This window comes from Scyliorhinus torazame, chromosome 2 (assembly GCF_047496885.1).
Source record: "Scyliorhinus torazame isolate Kashiwa2021f chromosome 2, sScyTor2.1, whole genome shotgun sequence".
In the NCBI taxonomy this organism is placed as follows: Eukaryota; Metazoa; Chordata; class Chondrichthyes; order Carcharhiniformes; family Scyliorhinidae; genus Scyliorhinus; species Scyliorhinus torazame.
In genome coordinates this window covers 336,014,260-336,035,304 of record NC_092708.1, presented here as the reverse complement: position 1 = coordinate 336,035,304, position 21,045 = coordinate 336,014,260, and the positions used below count along the sequence as shown (strand labels likewise).

Genomic DNA, 21,045 nt, shown 5'->3' with positions numbered 1-21,045 from the left:
GAAAAGCACAATCTGCTGCATCTTTCAGCACCAAGGCACCGTTGGGGTGCAGAGGTTATCTAATTGCAAGGTGTGGGTAAAACAAGGAAACTGGATCCATCAGTTGTGAAAAGGCACATACCTCCTGGATGCAGCAGTCTTTGACTCCCTTAGTTACAAAGTTTCCCAAGGCCCAGAAATCTCGGCTGGCCAGGGTTGGCATTGGAATTCAAATTTTTTACATTCCTCCAGACCCAAGCCTGGCTGTTTTGGGTTTTTCCTGGTCTGTGTTAATGACCTAGACTTGGATGTGCAGGGCACAATTTCAGAATTTGCAGATGTGTACACAAATATTTTGGTGGTGGGGAAGGTTGGGAAAGTGGTTAGCAAGGCATACGGGATGCTGGACTTAATAAATATAAGCGAAGAATACACAATCACAATGGCGAACCACTGATTCGGCCTCAACGAGGGTATGGTGTCCAATTTTAGCTACCGCACTTTAGGAAGGGTGTGAAGGTGTTCGAGAGGGTGCAGAAGGTACTCCACTGGTTCACTTATGTCCTTTAGGGCAGGAAGCCTGACATCCTTACCTCTCTGATCTGCGTGTGAATTCAGACCCACAGCAATGTGGTTGACTCTTAAGGGCCCCTTGATGTGGCCTAACATGCTTGCTACTCAGTTCCAGGAACATAATGGATGGATAATAAATGCTGACCTTGCCAGTGATCGTCACATCCGAACAACAAATGCGGGGGGGGGGGACAAGGAAACATTCAGAAGAATAGTTCCAGGGATGAGAAACCACAGCCCTAGCTTCTCCAATCTATCCATGTAACTGCTCTTCTTAGAGAAGGTTGAGAGGAGATTTAATAGAGGTGTTCAAAATATTGGGTCTGTACAGAGTAGATGGGAAGAGACTATTCCCATTGGCTGAAGAGTCAAGAACTAGCGGACACCAAATTAAGGTGATTGGCAAAAAAAAAACCCCACATGTGACATTTTTATGCGCTGAGTTTAGGATCTGGAATGCACTGCTTGAGAATGTGGTGCAAGCAGATTCAGTCATGGCTTTCAAAAGGGTATTGGATAATATCTGATAAGACAAACTTTGCAGAGCTACTGAGTAGGCGGGGAAGTGGAATTGCTCTTGCAGAGAGCTGACAAAGTCACAGTGAGTCGAATAATTCCTCCTGTGCTGTAACCATTCAGTGATGCAAGGGACGCCCCCCCCCCCCCACCCCAAACCTAGTTACTGAGCAAATTCCTAAATTAGTTTAGAATGCATGTCAACATTGAAAGCATATTCACAGAGTCACAGAATTGTTACGAGCAGCAGGAAGACATTTGGCCCATTGTGTCTGCACTGGCTCTTCGAATGAACATTTTACCTAGTACCAGTCTCTTGCCTTTATTCCCTCTTGAATGGCTTTATTGAACCTGCCTCCATCACAGTCTCAGGCAATGCATTCCAGACCCTAACCACTTTCTATGTGAAAACATTTTCCCTCGTATTGCTTTTTGCTTCTGTTACCAACTGTCTTAAATCTGGTGCCTTCTGGTTCTCAAATCTTCTGCCAAAAGGAACAATTTCTACCTGTCTAAGCTGTCCAGACCCCTCATGATTTTGAACACTTCTATTAGACCTTCTCTCGCCCTTTTCTCCAAGGAGGAAAAGAGTTCCAACTTCCAGATATGTATGCAGTATTCCAGCTGAGGTCTAACAAGTATATTATACAAGCTCTTGTACTTTATGCCTCTATTAATGAAGACTAGGCATGCTTTTTTAACTGCTTAATCCTGTCATGCCATGTTTAATGATCCAGCACTTATACACACAGGTCCCTCTTCTGCACCCCTTTTACAGTTGCACCCTTTAAACTGTCTTTCTTACCAAAATGTATCACCTATATTTCCCCATATTGAACTACACCTGCAACCTATCTGCCCATTCCACCAACTTGCCCATGCCCGTTTAAAGTTCTGCACTGTCCTCACGGTTCCCAATGCTAACAAGTTTTGTATTGTCCATGAATTTTGAAATGATTCCCTGTACACATTAATATATATATCAGGAAAAGCAAGGGTCCCAATATTGACCTCTGGGGAACTCCACGAGAAACTTTACTCCAGCACAAAAAATATCCATTAACTATTATCACACTGTTTCCTGTCACTCAGCCAATTTTGTATCCATGTTGCTACTATCCCTTTTATTCAACATGCCTTAACTGCTGTATGGGTAACAAATGGCTTTTGGAAATCCATGTACACTACATCAACAGCATTGCCCTCATAGACTGTCTCTGTACCCTCTTTGAAAAACTCTATGAAGTTAATTAAGCATGATTTTCCCTTAAATCCATGTTGGCTCTCAATTAACTCCTATTTGTCCAAGTGACCGTTAATTCTGTCCTCAATTATACTTTCTAGAAATTTAACTGCCACAAAGTTAAACTGACCCGACTGAAGTTGCTGGGTTCATCCTTAGCCCCATTTTTTAAACAAGGGTGTAATGTTGCAATTTTCCTAATTGGTCCTACTCCTCCTTTAAAACTACCCGTTTACTATTTATATGCCTGTTGAAGACTTTGGAATTTCCTTGTATGTTAGCTGCTAGCCTCTTTTCATGTTCTCTCTTTGCTTCTCTTATGTGCTTTCTCACCTCTCTTCTGAACATTCTGTACTCAGCGTGGTTTTCAATTGTATTTTCCACCTGACACCTGTCATAAGCACACTTTTACTAATTTACCTTAATTTCTATTTCCTTTGTCATTCTGAGAACTCTGGATTTGTTTGTCCTACCTTTCCCTTTTGAGTGAATATGTCATGACTGTGCGCAAACCAGCTCTTTGTTGGTAGTCCATTGTTCAGCTACCTATTTTCCTGCCAACCTTTGACACAAATGTATTTGACCCAGAGCCATCCTTACCATGTTGAAGTTGGCTTTCCCTCAGTTAATTAGTCTTATTCTGGATTGTTCATTGTCCTTTTCTATATCATCCTAAACCTTATAGAATCATAGAATCCCTACAGTGCAGAAGGAGGCCATTTGACCCATCGAGTCTGCACCAACCCAAAAGAGCACCCCACCCAGGCCAAATCCCTGCCCTAAACTTATGACCCCATTTAACTGTTGGAGACTAAGGGGCAATGTAACATGGCCAATGCACCTAACTTGCACATCTTTGGACTGTGGGAGGAAACTGGAGCACCCAGAGGAAACCCATGCAGACACGGGGAGAACTCTACACATTTACCGGAGTCCAGGTGCTATGCAGCAGCAGCGCTAACCACTGCCGCCACAGTGGCGCAATGATCACTGCTCCTTAAATGATATCCCACTGTCACTTGATCTACTTGGCCCACCTCATTCCCAAGAGCCAGGTCTAGCAGTGCATATTTTCTCATTGGATTGGGTACATACTACTGTGGAAAAATCTCCTGAACACACTCTGGGTACTCTTGCCCCTGTCTTCCCTTTGCTCTACCACTATCCCAGCCTATATTTGGATAGTTAAAAGTCCCCCATTCTAACTAATCTATAATTTCTGCACCTCTGCAAATATTTTGCAAATTTGTTCCTCATTCTTCCCACAAGGTAGTGGCCTAAAATGTAATTTCACCTTTTTTGTTCCTCATCTCTAGCCAAATCAGTTCTGTCCTTGGCCCCTTTGGGACATCCTCTTTCTCCAGCATTACAATGGACCACGACTGCTGACTGTTCACCTCTCTCTCTCTTCCCGCCCCCTCGAGTGCATTGCAGCTGCGCAGTGACATCCTAGCTCTCAGCCTCACGGATACATGGATGCACCACAGTGACGCCAGCGACTGCACAGGTTCCACAACCCAGAGCTCAAGCTGCTGCAACTGACGACACACCCTGCACCAATGGTTATCTAGGATATGGGAAGTGTCCTGGAGTTCCCACATAGCACAAAATACGAATATAACATGAGAAATAACCACAGAAGTATGCCATTCAACCCACCTAGGCCTGCTCCACCATTCAGTGAGATCATGGTTGATCTTCTACTTGAACACCATTTTCCTCCACTGTTTTCCATATCCCTCAATATTTTAATATGTAGAAATCTATCAATCTCAATCTTGAACATACTTGGCAACAGAGCCTCCATAGCCCTCTGGGGCAGAAAATTCAAAAGACCCACCATTCTCTGAGTGCCAAAATTCCTCTTCATCTCAGTCTAAATGTCATGTCCCTTATTGTGAGATTTGCCCTGGTTCTAGACATCCCAACCAGGGGAAGCATCCTTCTTGAATCTACCCTGTAAGAATGTTGTGTGTTTGAATGAGATATGTCTCATTTGTCTAAACTTCAGAGAATAAAAGCCCAAACAATTTAATTGTTCCTCGGAACAATCCTTCCATCTCACAAATTAATTTAGTGAACCTTGGTGTACTCCCTCGATGGCAAGTATGTGTTTTTCCTTTGGTTAAGAGAATAAAACGGCACACTTAAGAGCTCTATTTAATTGCAATAAGACATCTTTACTTCTATACTCAAAGTATCTTATAAAGGCCAACATACTATTTGCCTTCTTAATTGCTTGCTGTACCTGCCTGATAGCTTTCAGTGACTCATGAACAAGGACATCCATGTCCCTTTGAAGTCCAACGCTTCCCCAGCTTCTCTCCATTTAAGAAATACTCTATTTTTGTTTTTGCTACAAAAGTTGATGACCTCCCATTTCTCCACATTGTATTCCATTTGTCAAATTTTTGCCCATGCTTAGCCTCTCCAGATCTCCTTGAAACATCTTTGCATCCACCTCACAACTCTCACTTCCACCTAGTGTTATCTGCAAAGATGGAAATATTACCATTAATCCCCACATCCAAATCATTAATATGGATTTTGAATAGCTGGCATCCAACCACTGATCGTTGCGGTACCCCACTAGCCACAGCTTATCAACTTGAAAGTAACCCATTTATTCCTGCACTGTTTTCTATCCATTAACTAGTTCTCAACTCATTGGATGGGCATGCTTGTGGCTGGAGCAGCCTTATTAGTTCACTTTACTGCTTTAAAAAATCTTACAAATATTAATAGACCTTACTACTATTAATAGATAAACCTTGCTAGTACTAAAAAATCCTACCAAGGCGTAACACAATTTCCTAGTTGTAATAAATCTCACTTAAAAATAAAAGGTAATCCTCACTTGATGCAATTGATCGATCATTTTTAATCTTCCCATTGTTGAGAGTCTGCCCCTGGTCAGCAATACTCGCCAGCCAATCAATGTACGACCTTCCTGTGATGTCTGAACACTGGCAGCAGCAGTGGCACCTAGCACTGACTCTCCCTGGAACTTTTGCTCTGTCCATTTGTTTTCAAGCCCGAACTCTCCTATAACTCTCGCTCTGACTTGCGCCCATATTCATTTTCACGTGATCATTTTTGGATTTGTTCATTCCAACACGTTCCAGTTTGTATAATTGTGCATTATTCATTGTACACAATTAATACATTGAGAATCTTTAACAAACTTTAAATATTTGGATCATAGAATATGTAATTCAAAAATATAGTTTACTTTTATAAATGAGACAATATCTAAAATGTTAAGCAAGATCTTTTCTGCTGTTGTTAGCTTAATATCTACAAATTTTGAATGATTATAAAACAGCATTAAATATGATGGGCTGGATTCTCTGTCGACGGGATCCTCTGCTTCGCTGGCAGTGCACTCACACCCGTAGATTTCCTGATGGCGTGGGGGTAGCCACAATGGGAAACCCCATTGGCCGGCTGCCGGGACGGAGGATCCCGCTACCGGTGGGGGCGCGATGCACCAGAAAACTGGTGCAACGTGACTGAGAATCCCTCCCGATTTCTTTATAGAATTATTTTGATCTGGAATTTGCATTGATTAATGAGCTTTCCTTGCCTCCTTTCTTGTCATTCTTTGTTGCCTTATAGATTTTTTTTCTTTGTGGCACTCTGATCATTCCTTGATTTTTGGCAGACTGACTATTATCAAGGCTTTTGTCTGCAATTGAGATATTTGGTAGGAGTTTCATGTGTTGATTCTCTCCAATAATATATTCTTAAATTCAAGTCCAATGCTCCCTTACAACATGAATGAGACTAGAAAATTGTCTTGAAAGGGAGAACCCACGTGTATTCATTACATTTTCAATAAAAATACAAACTAAAGAGGAAACAGACATTTTTGTCCCTGATTATATCAGTGGGTTTCTGACCGCAAACTTGTTGGTCTTTGCTGTCATTACACCTCTGAAACTGACTGCAACTTTAAGATTTTGCACGTACAGATTAACGCAGAAATCCTGAAATTGTGGTCTGCCACTCACTACTGTGCCACAGGCTGTGCTGTTGAATTCCCATCCCCTCCACCCCTTCACCCTCTCCTGCCTCGGGCCAGCAATCAGTGAAATTAGTTGATGTGGCACGAACCTCCCGTTTCCAGTTTCAGATCACTGTTTGAAACTCTAAAAAGTTGCACTTTGTTCAATCAGGTTCAACTGCATTTTTTTAATTATAAATTTTGAATGCCCAATTCATTTTTTCAAGTTAAGGGGAAATTTAGCATGGCCAATCCATGTACCCTGCACATCTTTTGGGTTGTGGGGGTGAAACCCACGCAAACACAGGGGGAATGTGCAAACTCCACATAAACCGTGACCCCGGGCCGGGATCAAAACCGGGATCTCGACGCCTTGAGGCAGCAATGCTAGCCACTGCGCCACCGTGCTGCCCACAGGTTTAACTGCATTTTTAACAGTGATCTGATTGATAACAATTGTTGAAGAACAGATATATAATTGGAGAGAATCAACACATGAAACTCCTACCAAATATCTCAATTGCAGACAAAAGCCTTGATAATAGTCAATTTGTCAAACCCAAAGTCAAGGAATGATCAAAAAGTGTCTCAAATTATATTTGTGGAATGTTGTTGAATATTTCAATTATGAATAACCATATTTCTATAATTAAATCTTTTAAAGTCATATTCAAAGCTTTTTCACCATTTTTCAGCTTCGACTGGTCCCCACCATGTATGTTGCAAACTTTATTTTGCTCTATGTAAAAAAAATTAAGTGATTTTATTTTGATGCTTCTCATTTCCTAATTGTGATTAAATTCCTTTAATTTGACTGGGCAGGTTGATAAGTATCTATAAGTCCATTCTGAGAATCCCCATTAATCATTTGTAAAGATTCTCACCACAGATCACTCTATCTCTGTGAGGCTTCCTTCTCGGTCTGTAACAAGCACTGCTGGCCACCTTTCGGCCCATTCTATTCCTTATCACTTTGACTGTTCTTGGGTTAAACATAGATTGAAGATCCACATGAATACATTCACCATAAAGTAACATGTATGTATGTAGAACCATGTGTATTAAGAACAGTTAAGTAAGGGCAGCACGGTGGCGCAAGTGGTTAGCACGGTTGCCTCATGGCGCCGAGGTCCCAGGTTCGATCCCGGCTCTGGGTCACTGTCCATGTGGAGTTTGCACATTCTCCCCGTGTTTGCGTGGGTTTCGCCCCCACAACCCAAAGATGTGCAGGCTAGGTGGATTGGCCACGCTAAATTGCCAACAACTGCAATAGCTGCTCTTTTCTCTCTCCCATTCCCCTCTGTCTCATTTTACAAATATGAACAATCATAGAGAAAATCCATTAGCCCATCCAGCCTGACCCTGGAACGGCAGTGCCTAATCATTATAACATAAACACTTCCCACCCCACTTGAAAGCCACTAATCCACTGGGAAAGGGGGATAAATATGGAAATTTTCTTTCCAACGCCGTTAGGTAATCAAAACTAGTCAGGAGACCACTTAGACCCAGAATAATGTTATACAATGTCTACCATTTGTAGGTAATCTCTGCTTCAACCAGAAACCAACCCAGGTCTTGCTTGAAAGATTGCAACAAATCAACTTTTAGCACATGAGTTGGCAGTCAGTTCCAAATGTCCACTATTCTGTTCAAACGAACCACCTCTTAACATGGAACTTGGATCTAGCTTCACATAACTTGAGAATGGATTGTGAACCCTGATACTCCCTAACCAAACAAACTGCATAAACATAATCTATCCCTTTCGATATCTTCTAAATCTGATCAAATTATTCTGAAGTCTATGCTTCTCTATTATGTAGAGTGCTAGCACTTTGAGTATCCTGGTAACAAAGATGCTGCAACCTGGGAATTAACCTTGTGGCCTTCCTCTACACCCTTTCCTCTTGTGGAAATAAAGATTGAGCAGAGTTGTGTTGGTGCTACGTCAAAGAAGAGCAGCATAACTTTGCTGGATGTCCTCACTAATATTTATTGTTCAACCAACATCACTAAAACAGATTATCTGGTCATTATCACTGTGTATGCAATTGGCTGCCACACTGCCTACATTACAAGAGTGATTGTACTTTTAAGACTGAATTGGCTGTAATGCTATTTGGGAAGTTCTAGACAAAGTATTTTTCTTCCTCTCCCGTCTCTCTTCCTTTTTCCCTCTACATGTCCCTCATGCTTATTTTGGCCCCACACACTTTTATCATCTCCCCCCCCCCCCCCCCCCCCCCCCCAGACCCCCAACGATTGCTTCCGCCTTTCTTCCTGCTCACTTCTAACCCCCCCCCTCTTTTATCCCCCTCACCACTTTTAAGGGGTAGCATAACAGTGCCAGTGCATTCAGTAAATAAGTTTACTAATTGATGCATTTAAGCCGGACTAGCAAGTGATGAGCAGCAAGTGTGATCTTTGTTTGACCTAGAAATACTGTTATGTAAGTTCCTTAAACAATTGAAACTGTTGAAGCTTTTGCAACAGTTTTGACTTGTTTTCTTTCCTCTCTTTTGTCTGCCAGGCATAGAAACCCTTTGTGATACTAATTATGTCTCCGGCATGAAGGGCATGCAGCATCTTCAGGCTTTAACTTCTCTGCAGTACTGCAATTTCTAACTTTGTCTACAAACACTATACTTTATTTACTGAGAACTGTTTCAAGGCTGTTGTAATTCTGCAGAGTAGTTTATTATATATTTGTAGCCTTGATATATCTGTTCAAAATGATTAATTGCTACAATTGACTGAACCTTACATTAACGGAAATGCCAGCCGATATATAAATGAATGGTGACCTATACTTTAAAATCAAAACACGTATTTAATGTTGAAATGAAAACAAAATATTGCGGATGCTGGAAATCTGAAATAAAAACAGAAAATGCTGGAAAAACTCGGCAGGTCTGGTAGCATCTGTGGAGAGAGAGACAGCGTTAGAATTGTACAGACTTAAAATGTTAATTCTATTTCTCTCAACAGATGTTGCCAGATCTGTTGAATCTTTCAAGCATTTTCTGTTTTTATTTTAACACTCCGCTGTTTATATTTTATTACAGTTATGTTCACTGAATTATTAGGCTTGATTGGCCTCCATTTGAGAATTTTATGGTTTGGCATCTTTGTTCTTTAATAGCAAGACAGACCTTCTAATTCTTCATTCTATAAAATGATCAGTCATGGTTGTTCTCGAGTGAGGAAAAATATTGATGAAATAGCATGTTGTGGTATAGTCAAAAACTGTAAAAACTAGGCATGTTCTTTGTGCTCAACTTATTAAAATTCTTGTAGTCTAAGGGTCTTTAAAAAACGTTGTTAAACTGTTTTTATTCTGGGGTGGAATTTGTGTCAAATCATAGTGCATTTATAAACTGATCTTCACTGGTTTCATGAGTGTCCAGTGGTATGTGTGATTGTCTCTTTTCTAACTCTTAATAAACTAGTTCAGTGTCTAACTGATCTGTCTTTTGCCTCTGGTCTGCTTTGTGATGCTTATTTCTTCAATGCGCCCTCCATATAGAACTCCTGGGCTTGCTAAATACACCATTATGAATTTGACAGAACACTCTTAAGACATTCTTCCCTACGACATGGGATATCATAACTTGGGTATAACTTAATCAATAACCATTAAGAATCAATAATGAAGTTGACTTGAAATTTGAAGATCATTTTGTCTATGTTACATAACTGAGTAAATAAAAATAAATGTATTAGGCTTTATAACACGTTGAATTTAATCAGATTGCTGGAGGTTTTAACAAACTTAAGTAAAGCTGAAAGGTTTGTCACCAAGACTTGTATGGGTTGCAGTAGCATTTTTACCAACCATTAGAACAGAATTTTTGACAATCGAGATGAGTAATAATTTTATCCAGATATTTAAAAAATTTCTTCAATGTTTTATAGCACTTCAAAAGAGGAATGAGGAAGAACTTCACAATAGTGAATTTTAATTTGTTAGGTTGCATAATTCGAAAATGAAAAGTATTGCAATGATTTCCGGAAGAAAAATGTAGTCCTTGGGTGACTGTGTGGAGTTTGCACTTTCTCCCCGTGTCTGTGTGGGTTTCCTCTGGGTGCTCCTGTTTCCTCCCATAATCCAAAGATTGCGAGTTATGTGGATTGGCCATGCCAAATTGCCCCTTAGTGTCCAATGGTTAGGTGGGATTATGGGGATAGGGTGACAGAGTGGGCTTAGGCAGGGTGCACTTTCAGAGGGTCGCTGCAGACTTGGTGGACTGAATGGCTTCGTTCTGCACTGTAGGGATTCTATATTTTTATGTAATAAGGTCCATATTCAAACCACTTTCTAGGTTAAGAGGTTTCTATTGAATTCTTTATTCGATTTACTAGTGACTACTTTATTTATGCTATGGAGTTTTGTATTGACTTCACAAGTGGAAACATCTCTACACCTAGTCTATCAAACCTTTTCTTAATTTTAAAAGCCTCTATCAGGTCAGCCATCTCTTTTATGGGTAAAAGAGCCCCAACAAGTTCAGTCTTTGATGGTTCTATCATCCATGTAAATTTCCTTGTCACTTTCTAACCTTCTATATCCTCTTTATAATATGAAAATGAGAAATGCTACTCTATGCATTTGTCATGGAAGTAGTAGGTTGATAGAACCAAAAGCAAAACTTGAAACACCTGTTCTTTCAAGCAATGAAGCATTAATAAATATTTAATCTCCTGAAGACATTAATATACAAAATCTTAGAATGGATTTGCATTCAGCCTCTGCTATATTTAAAAAAACAAAAGGATTTTCGCATCCAGGGAGCGCTGTTAACCATTCATTTTAACCGGAGAGGAGAAAAAATGTGGTATAGAGATTAGATACTTTGGGTCTCACCCCCACAACCATAAAGAATGTGCTGACTAGGTGGATTGGCCACGCTAAATTGCCCCTTATTGGGAAAAAATGAATTGGGTACTCTAAATTTCAAAACAAAAGAGATTACATATTTTATGTTGATTGCAAGCTGGATTAAATCTCTCTCAATAGTTAACAGTTGTACCCATTGTGACACTAATATATGCAAATCAGGAGGTCGAAAGTTTGATTCATGGTCTGCAAAATAATGTAGTTTCAGACATTAATTTGAAGTGCAACAGTTAGCCTTGGTGCCCTGGTCTAGGGAGATTAAAATCAGATTATTATAGCTGATTGCTATCCAGGGACCTCTTCCAGAAAATAAATCGTGTGGGTCTCACTCGACCGATACAGTCTACAGTCAATAACCTGTCAGCAATGTTTTTCTAGATTTGTACCTAATACATGGCCAGTCAGGGGAGATATCAAAGATGCTGATGTAGATGGAATTGTACTCCAGCAAAAGTCAGTACATTGAAGAAAGAAAGGAAAATGAAAGAGCTTTTATTGCATTTTTATAATTAAAATATTAGTAGCGTGGAAAGTCGAGAAAAGTAATGATTCCATGCAGCTGGATGCATGGGTGTTCAGTTCTAACTGTTTAAAAATTAAGGTCTACTATATCCAAGGCGCTAGAATTTAAAATGTGTAACTATAACCACTGTATATGTGTCCTGTGAGACTGAAAAATACAGAGCTACATTCAAAGGTAAATAAGTTGCTTTGTATAAGAAAATACAGCAAATCTGAAATGGAAATTTCATGTTTATTATCTAAATATTTGTAATTCATTCAGTGGTATTGCATGATTTGATTTATGTGATATTTAGCACAAACTATTATAAATGTTCATGGCACATCTAAAAGACAATGCAGTATCAAAGGCTGGGACGTTGGACAATTTGTATTCATTGTGCCAAATATGTTGATAAAAATAATAAATTATCTAGACTCCTAATTACTGGGAGAAAAAGGTGCACGAACAATACAAGTTATATTGACCGTTATAATTCAGTGACTTACAACTGATTAATCTGTATTATCTTGTTGAAAAGGACAAGAACATTATACAACACAATATAGTATATAAATCAGATTTGGAATAAAAAAGAAAAACCTGGAAGTACATAAATCAGTGTTGTAGTAAAAAGTATCCACTATGGAGTCTGTGAGCCTCTAGGAAGCAAAGATTTTATTCAAGCATATGCTGGGAGAAACACAGCCTGGTTCCCAGGTTATGTCGCAGATACAAAGATTGTGTAACATATTTATATCTTTTGCTTATCACCTTTCTACTTGCTGCTTAATACAAGCTTCAGTTACATACCTAATGAGTTGAATTGTTCAGGCTGCAGATGTTCTCTGTTATCTTGCTGGGAGGCTGTGAATGCCTCAGCTCTAAGTCTACGAGGCTGTGCTCTTTATCATCCTAAGGTTTTTTCACCAATCTGGTGAGGGTTGTTAAGTTTTCCGACTTGTGATTTTTAATTAGGTCCCACACTACTGGCTATCTTGCCTACAGTATAGGCTATATTACCCGTCATTCTTAGAAAGAGCTCTCATAACTACAATTGCCTATTCTAAAGCTATTAATGCATGTCTTGATATCAATCTTAAAATCACTTTAGTTACCCACTTCAGGCAGCACCCATGGAGGGAGGAACAGAGTTTATGCTTCAGGTTAGAATAGATTAGGTTTAGAAAAGCTTTTGCAGACATCCATTCAATAATTAGGATTCTGTATTGACAGGCAGCATTGCTCCCTACGGCGCTGAGGACCCGGGTTCGATCCCGGCCCTGGTTCACTGTCTGTGTGGAGTTTGCACATTCTCCCCGTGTCTGCGTGAGTTTCACATCCACAACCGAAAAATGTGCACACTTAATAGGAAAAAAATAATTGGGTACTCTTAAGTTAATCCAAAAAAAGGATTCTATATTGACAAAGGTTCCTTAGTGGAGAATTATTTTGGGAAACATGTGCAGCATAATTTAACAATGCTTAAAAAAAAAAGTTTCAAGATAAATGCATTTTGCACTTAATGAATTCATATATGAAAATTGGTAAATGGGAGGGTTCCTCTCCATTTTGTTTTATAGAGAAAATGAAACTTATTACTAACACGTGTATTTTTATGGTTCTTTGTGTATTGTTCGGTAGTGTTGAGGTTTACTTTAAATGTTTTTCTGCTCATGTTAAAATAGACACATTTCATATCATTTGGTTTTCAGGATGGAACTGGATCTCTGAAACGTAGTGGCTCCTTCAGCAAACTTCGTGCCTCCATCAGACGCAGTAGTGAAAAACTAGTCAGAAAACTAAAAGGTGGAAGTCCACGAGATAATGAGCCAAAGAATTCTGGGTAATTCATTTTTAATATCTAGTGATTCTGGTTTTGACTCTGGCATAGAGCTGTGTGTATTGTAGATGTTATTATGAAAATGTAATTCCTAATACATGTACATGAAATGTGACACGCCTAGTTTCATTATTGGAAGGAGAAAGGAAGATTTGCATTTTTTTGCATCTTTCACATCCTCTGAATGCCCCAAAACAGTTTGCAGCCAACAAAGTATTTTTTTGAAGTGCAGTTACTATAGTTCTGTAAAAAAATATAATAGCCTGATAATTTGTTAATAGGCAGTTAGATAGTCATGAATAAAATGAGCTTTGCTGCTGAGAACCAGTTTGAACAAAACATGCCAAATGGGCAGAATATATTAATATAATATCTGAGGAAAAGAACTCCTAACACTCAACATAGTTTTGGCTGCCATAACTTGTGACGCCTTTTGCCTCCTGGCCTATCCAGTTGAAATTCATTTGTTCTTGTCCACTTTCTTCATTGTTTTATAAACCTCAATCAAATCACCTAGTGTCTGTGCTTTCTAACTTCTACAGTGTCATAATGCATAAGCCCATCTAAATCCAAATATTGGGTGTGAACCTTTAGAATCATTGTAAAGGTAGCAGGGCAGGTTCAGAGAATGGTTAATGAAGCACACAGTATTCTAGATGTTATTAATAGGGGCATGGACTACAAGAGCAAGAAGGTTATATATTGAACTTGTTTAAGATACTGGTTTTACCTTAACTGGAGTATTGCACCCAGTTCTGGGCACCACACTTTAGTAAGGATATGAATGCATTAGAGAGTGTGCAGAAAAGATTCATGATTCCAAGAATAAGGAGCTTCAGCTATGAAGATGGATTGGAGAAGTTAGCACTGTTTTCTCTGGAGAGAAGCAGCCAGAGAGGAGTTTTGTTCGAGATATTCAAAATTAAAGTAACAGGCGAAAGAAGTAAGTGATATCAGAAAAAACTTTTCCATGCAGCAGGTGGTTAAGGTCTGGAATGCTCTGCCGAGAGGTGATGGAGATGGGTTCAATCCCCCACCCAACCACAGACACCCCCCCCCCCCCCCCCCCCCCCATGGGCTGACTACCTAGCCCCACCATTTGTGGACCACCTCCTCTCAACCTTTCTGTCTGCTATCCAGACTGGATCTGCAAATTTTTAGGCAACAGTATTCCATCACATTCCTGATTTGATGAGGGGTGGGGTGGGGAAGGGAGAACCCTTGATCAATGGGTGGAGGGGACACCATGCCCGATGGCTAGGGAGAGCCCATGATCGAGGAGTAGGGTGGAGAAGGAGGCATGCAATGGATGGGGAGGTGACAGCATTGGCCTGAGTTTGGTGTGACAAGGGTGGGCTAGCCGTTGTGGGGCTGGGTGGGCATCTAGCGGACTTGCCCAAAGTAGTATTTTACATTTGATAGCTACTTATTGAAAGTCTGAAAAAGTGGACTCATGAAATCTCCAGATCTCTTGAACTACCTGCCCCTCAAAAACATGGCATCCATGGCGAGCTGGAAAAATATTGGATGCATGCATGCCTGTGAGGTCTCTTACTCTTACTCTTTATTAATTGGTTGTCCAACAGTAGATGGCCTCATGCCCAAGCCACCTATCAATGGCGAGCCATGGTCGGGGGTGGATATGGATAAAAAGCCCATTTAAGTCTGACATGTACACAATATAAATTTTCTCTAGATTCTATGTAGTAATTGAGTGGGAGATCATCTATGTTAATAAAGTATGATGAAGTGAGGTGGCAGGAGACTCGTCGAGCATAAACGCTAAAACAGACCTATTAGACAGAATGGCCTCATTCTGTTTTATATCTCTGTATAATTCACTGCCATCTTTCCCAACCAGAGCACTGAGGCCAATTCTTGAATTTGGGAGTAGTGTGTGTAAGACAGGAAAGGAAAATAATTGAATTTGCATGTCCCTATTATTAATTTCATTTATCCATTTGTTCATGACATGATAATGCACAAAGCAACTGAGCTACAAGATAAATGCCAAAAGTCATGGCCTTGAAGACATGAAGAAATATTAACTTTGTCTAGTAAAAGCAGCCAATTAAACCATACCGAGGCACACCTGTGCTGCTATTCGAGAAAGCAAAATAATTCATTTTTCTTTATTAATTTCTCAAAGGAGGCTGTAAGAATTCTTCTTTTTAAGAAATATTTTTAGTCAAATTTTTACATATTTTCAACAACCCCCCCTTACAGAAAAAAGAAAAACAAAGAACACATAAACATCTTACAACTGCATCACGAATTCCTGCAATATACAAACCCCCCATTAAGCAATAATAAACATAGTAGAAAACACAAACCACCCCTCGCCCCGGGTTGCTGCTGCTGACCACCTCCTAACGCTCCGCTAGCAAGTCTAGGAACGGTTGCCACCGCCTGAAGAACCCTTGCACAGACCCTCTCAAGGAAAATTTTACCCTCTCCAATTTAATGAATCCTGCCATGTCGCTGATCCAGGCTTCCACGCTTGGGGGCCTCGCATCTTTCCACTGTAGCAGAATCCTCTGCCGGGCTACCAGGGACGCAAAGGCCAGAATACCGGCCTCTTTCGCTTCCTGCACTCCCGGCTCGTCCGAAACCCCAAATAGTGCTAACCCCCAGCTCGGCTTAACCCGGGTGTTCACCACCTCAGACATCGTCCTCGCAATACCCCTCCAGAACCCATCCAGCGCCGGGCACGCACAGAACATGTGGGTGTGATTTGCTGGGCTCCCCGAGCACCTCCCACACCTGTCTTCCACCCCAAAGAACCTGCTCAGCCTCGCCCCCGTCATATGTGCTCTGTGAAGAACCTTAAATTGTATCAGGCTAAGCCTGGTGCAAGAGGAGGAAGTACTAACCCTACCCAGGGCGTCTGCCCATGCACCCTCGTCTACCTCCTCCCCAAGCTCCTCCTCCCATTTACCCTTTAGCTCCTCCTCCTGCAGCTGGTAGATCGCCGAGACCCTGCCCTCTCCAACCCACACCCCCGAGAGCACCCTATCCTGGATCCTGCGTGCTGGAAGCAGCGGGAACTCCCTCACCTGCCGTCTTACAAACACCCTTACCTGCATGTACCTGGAAGGCATTTCCGGGGGGAAGCCCGAATTTTTCCTCCAACGCCACAAGGCTCGGAAACGTCCTATCTAAAAATAGGTCCCCCATCCTTCTAATTCCTGCCCTGTGCCAGCTCAGGAACCCTCCATCCATTCTCCCCGGGACGAACCAATGGTACTCCCGGATCGGGGACCAATCCAAAGCCTCTACCTCACCCCTGTGGCGTCTCCACTGCCCCCAAATTTTCAAAGTCGCCGCCACCACCGGACTCGTGGTGTACCTAGTCGGCGGCAGCAGTGCTGTCACCAGCGCTCCCAGACTCGTGCACACACAGGTCACCACCTCCAGCCTCTTCCACGCCGCCCCTTCCCCCTCCATTACCCATTTGCGTATCATCGCCACATTGGCAGCCCAGTAATACCCACACAGATTAGGTAACGCTAACCCTCCTCTGTCCCTACTCCGCTCCAGAAACACCCTTCTCACCCTCGGGGTCTTTTTCGACCACACGAATCCCATGATGCACCTACTGACCCGCTTAAAAAAAGCCTTCGGGATCAGGATGGGGAGGCACTAGAATGTGAAAAGGAACCTCGGGAACACCGTAATTTTCACCGACTGTACCCTACCCGCCAGGGAGCGTGGCAGCATATCTCACCTTTTAAACTCCTCCTTCATCTGCTCCACCAGCCTCGTCAAGTTGAGCTTGTGTAGGGCCCCCCAGCTCCTGGCCACCTGGATCCCTAGGTACCGAAAACCCCTTTCCTCCCTCTTCAGTGGAAGCTCGTCTATCCCTCTTCCCTGGTCCCCTGGGTGTACCACGAAGAGCTCACTCTTCCCCACGTTGAGCTTATACCCGGAAAAGTCCCCAAACTCCCTGAGGATCCGTACCACCTCTGGCATCCCCCCACTGGGTCCGCCACATACAGTAACAGGTGATTGGCATACAACGATACCCGGTGTCCCCCCCCCGGACCAGCCCCCTCTAGTTCTAGACTCCCTTAGAGCCATAGCCAAAGGCTCAATTGCCAATGCAAATAGCAAGGGGGATAGGGGGCACCCCTGCCTCGTCCCCTGGTACAGCCGAAAGTATTCCGACCTCCTCCGATTCGTGGCCACCCTCGCCACCGGGGCTTCGTAAAGTAGCCTAACCCAACTAATGAACCCCTCCCCGAACCCAAACCTCCTCGACACTTCCCAAAGGTACTCCCACTCAACCCTATCGAAGGCATTTTCCGCGTCCATCACCGCCACTATCTCCGCTTCCCCCACCACTGCAGTCATCATGATTACGTTAAGGAGCCTCCGCACATTGGTATTCAGCTGCCTTCCCTTAACAAAACCCGTCTGGTCCTCTTGAATCACCCCCGGGACACAGTCCTCAATTCTGGTAGCCAACACCTTCGCTAACAGCTTTGCGTCCACGTTGAGGAGAGAGATTGGCCTATACGACCCACACTGTAATGGGGGCTGTAAGAATTCAATTATACATATGTAACTGTGATGAAGTTCACCAAATGTGATTTTTTTTTTCTGGTTCCCTATTTGTGTTAAATAACTTTTACTTTAAATGTGTCTTCAGTTTCAGATAATTTGTTAAATTTTTTGGGGGGGATAAATTTAAAGTATCCAATTAATTTTTTCCAATTAAGGGGTAATTTAGCGTGGCCAATCCACCTACCCTGCACATTTTTGGGTTGGAGGATGAAATCCATGCAAACATGGGGAGAATGTGCAAACTCCCACCTGGACAGTAGCCCAGGTCTGGGATCGAACCTGGGACCGCAGCGCCTTGAGGCAGCAGTGCTAACCACTATGCCACCATGCTGCCCAAAATTTCGGAATAACAGTTTCAGATAATTAATCTGGTATTAGGATTTCATAGCAAACTTTTTCTAAATCTTAAAACTTCTCAAAGCAGTTCACACAGTTTTGCAGGTTTGTAAAATCTTTGCTACACTGCCAAAGGATGCAAGTTAAAAATTTGAGATAATCAAAGTGTATCCTTCAAACTCCTTTTTTCCTCCTCCCTTCCTCCTGAAAGTGCTGATTAGTGTGTGTTATAGATCACCTTTGGTACCTTATCCTAGTAGTCTAATATTCATGACGTGATTTTAGGTAGTGCGTAACAACAGATTATTGAATAAAAAAAGACTGAGCCTAATCCTTTTCTTGCCTGACGTCCACATGTGCAGATGTTACAGAAAATGTAACTGCAAAGTGATCAAGAGTAAGTCCCCAGTATTGAACAACAATTGCTTATTGCTAAGCAAATCTTGACAAAGAACAGCATCATTTAAATGTATTTTGTCAAGTGCATTGATGTTGTGCGTAAGGAAATATGTATATGCCAAATGGCGTAAAAGCTCTTGAGATTAGAATTTTGAACTACTTTTTTCAATTAATGGACAGCTTACCTTAATTTCATTGCTGTCAAAACCTAAATGTGCTTTGTCAGTGAAGAGCAATAATGAGTTCGGAAGGTAAATGTAACTTTAATATTAACCTCCAGCTTGTGTACTTTTAATTCAATACATCTGTATTTCAATGATATCGAAAGGATTGTACTTCCTAAGAATGAATAAGTAGGTAGTTTCTTACTTAAATAATGCATGCTGGTGTGCGATTTGTTAGCACAAATTATTTAGTCATCGGTAAGTTATTAATTTGATCTTTGATTTTACGAAATTGAGGTGGAAAATTAATACAGACTTGACAGCTGCCTTCTATTGAGACTAGTTTGCTCGACATCTTTGCAACAAGGCAATACATTATTTCATAATTACAGTTTTGCTTGTGTTTTGATTTTGTATATTTTTGTGTTTTCAGCTTTTGCAATCTAGGCCTCTTTTCAATGAGTTGAGATATTTTGCCATTTTCTGTAGAGTTTAATTAGTTTCGTAAATTAGATCTCTTTATATAGTTTAGATCAGTATTTACTCGGGCATTCCTCCAACAATGCTTCATTCTGTCGTAGAATAACCTCAGCTATCCATATACCTTATGAGGCATTCAGAAAAGAGCCTTAAAGTGACGTGGGCACAACTAGATGGATACACACTACTGAACTGAACAATGCTGCATTTAGCCTGACTGCCTTCTTCCCTATCTTTAAGATTAACCCATACTGGACCCAGAAAAATAATCTGGTATCTTCATCTCTATATTAGTAGCAGTTTTGTTTGTCGCAATGTTCTTGCTGTTTATGGTCTATATTTCTGGTATAAAGAAACTTGTGTTTTTTTATAAGGATAACATTCATTTGGTAAATTAGCATACTTATTGCACTACTAATAGTTGAAATTCTGTTAATACTGGAATTAGTCTTATTAAGAGAATGTATTGACAGCACTTAATTAGGCTTTGCTTATGTATACATGTTTCAGCTAAATAGTAATATTCAACAGCTAGCTAATAAAAAAAAAACAAAGCAGCGTCTGTTTATATCATTGATATTCACTGTATCCTAAAACTATCTTCATTGTGAATGAAGGGAACCATCTGAAAGTAGAGTAGTAATGACACAGTGAGAGCAGATTTATAGTGTAGTTCGAATGCAGCATTAGACATTAGTTGTCAGAGAAGGTCTCTGTTTTGTGTGACCAGGCTGAATTAGTGAATATCTAATTGCTGCTCTTACATTGTGTAATTTATCTTCTTAATTAATTCCTCCGTGCTGCCACACTTCTCTCAGTAGTACCGAATTTGAATATTGCTGAAAAGAGGGACTTGCTATCAAAGCTTATCATCTTGCACTCATCAGATCAAATTCTCAAGAATACCAAATATAAAGGGAACAACCGTTTAGACTGCAAGAGAAGAGGGTGCTGATTGGTGGCAGCAAATCATTCAGTAATATCCATCTCTTTCTTTGACCCGCCCCTTTATGCCTTTACTCTCACTTAGTAATTGTTTTTATGGTGGAGCTGCTGCTGTTCATAGGAACTAGGAGCACTGTTTTTGTTTTATTCCAAAGGTGGCAGGTTGCTTAAATATGTAGCATAGGAGTATTGACAAATCTGTTATTATTTTCTCCGTTTATAGCAATTAATTGTATCCCAGTTGATCTCGAATTTGGAAATGAGATTTTTCACTCTGTATCCAATAAATGTTTTGTTAAATACAGGACTGTGGCACATGGGTTTACTGTTGTCTTGGTGAGTAAGTGTACTATATGGCATATCACTAAATTATGAAGCTTGAATGGTCAAAATATGATCCCTCTTCTGCATAGAATGCTCAATGAGGATAGCAGTTGCATAAAATTTTAAACTAACCTAATTGTCCCTCTTTTCAATGTTCATTGGATTGGATTGGATTTGTTTATTGTCACATGTACCGAGGTACAGTGAAAAGTATTTTTCTGCGAGCAGCGACTTGTCACTACATGTATGTCTCTTTCACTTTCTGGCAT

At 41.0% G+C, this 21,045-nt stretch overlaps 1 protein-coding gene across 6 annotated transcripts in view; it reads left to right on the top strand.

Annotated features, from left to right (window-relative positions):
* Positions 1-21,045, top strand: part of klc1a (kinesin light chain 1a) — a 135,344-nt gene that overhangs the window by 85,790 nt on the left and 28,509 nt on the right. For 3 of the 6 annotated variants that reach the window (XM_072490076.1, XM_072490067.1, XM_072490094.1), the window contains exon 14: positions 13,435-13,565. In XM_072490076.1, coding sequence (XP_072346177.1) covers positions 13,435-13,565 — 131 coding nt within the window. Of the gene's footprint in view, positions 1-8,850; positions 9,786-13,434; positions 13,566-19,608; positions 19,940-21,045 lie in introns of those variants that run through there. The other 3 variants (XM_072490110.1, XM_072490102.1, XM_072490084.1) reach the window with 2 other exon arrangements.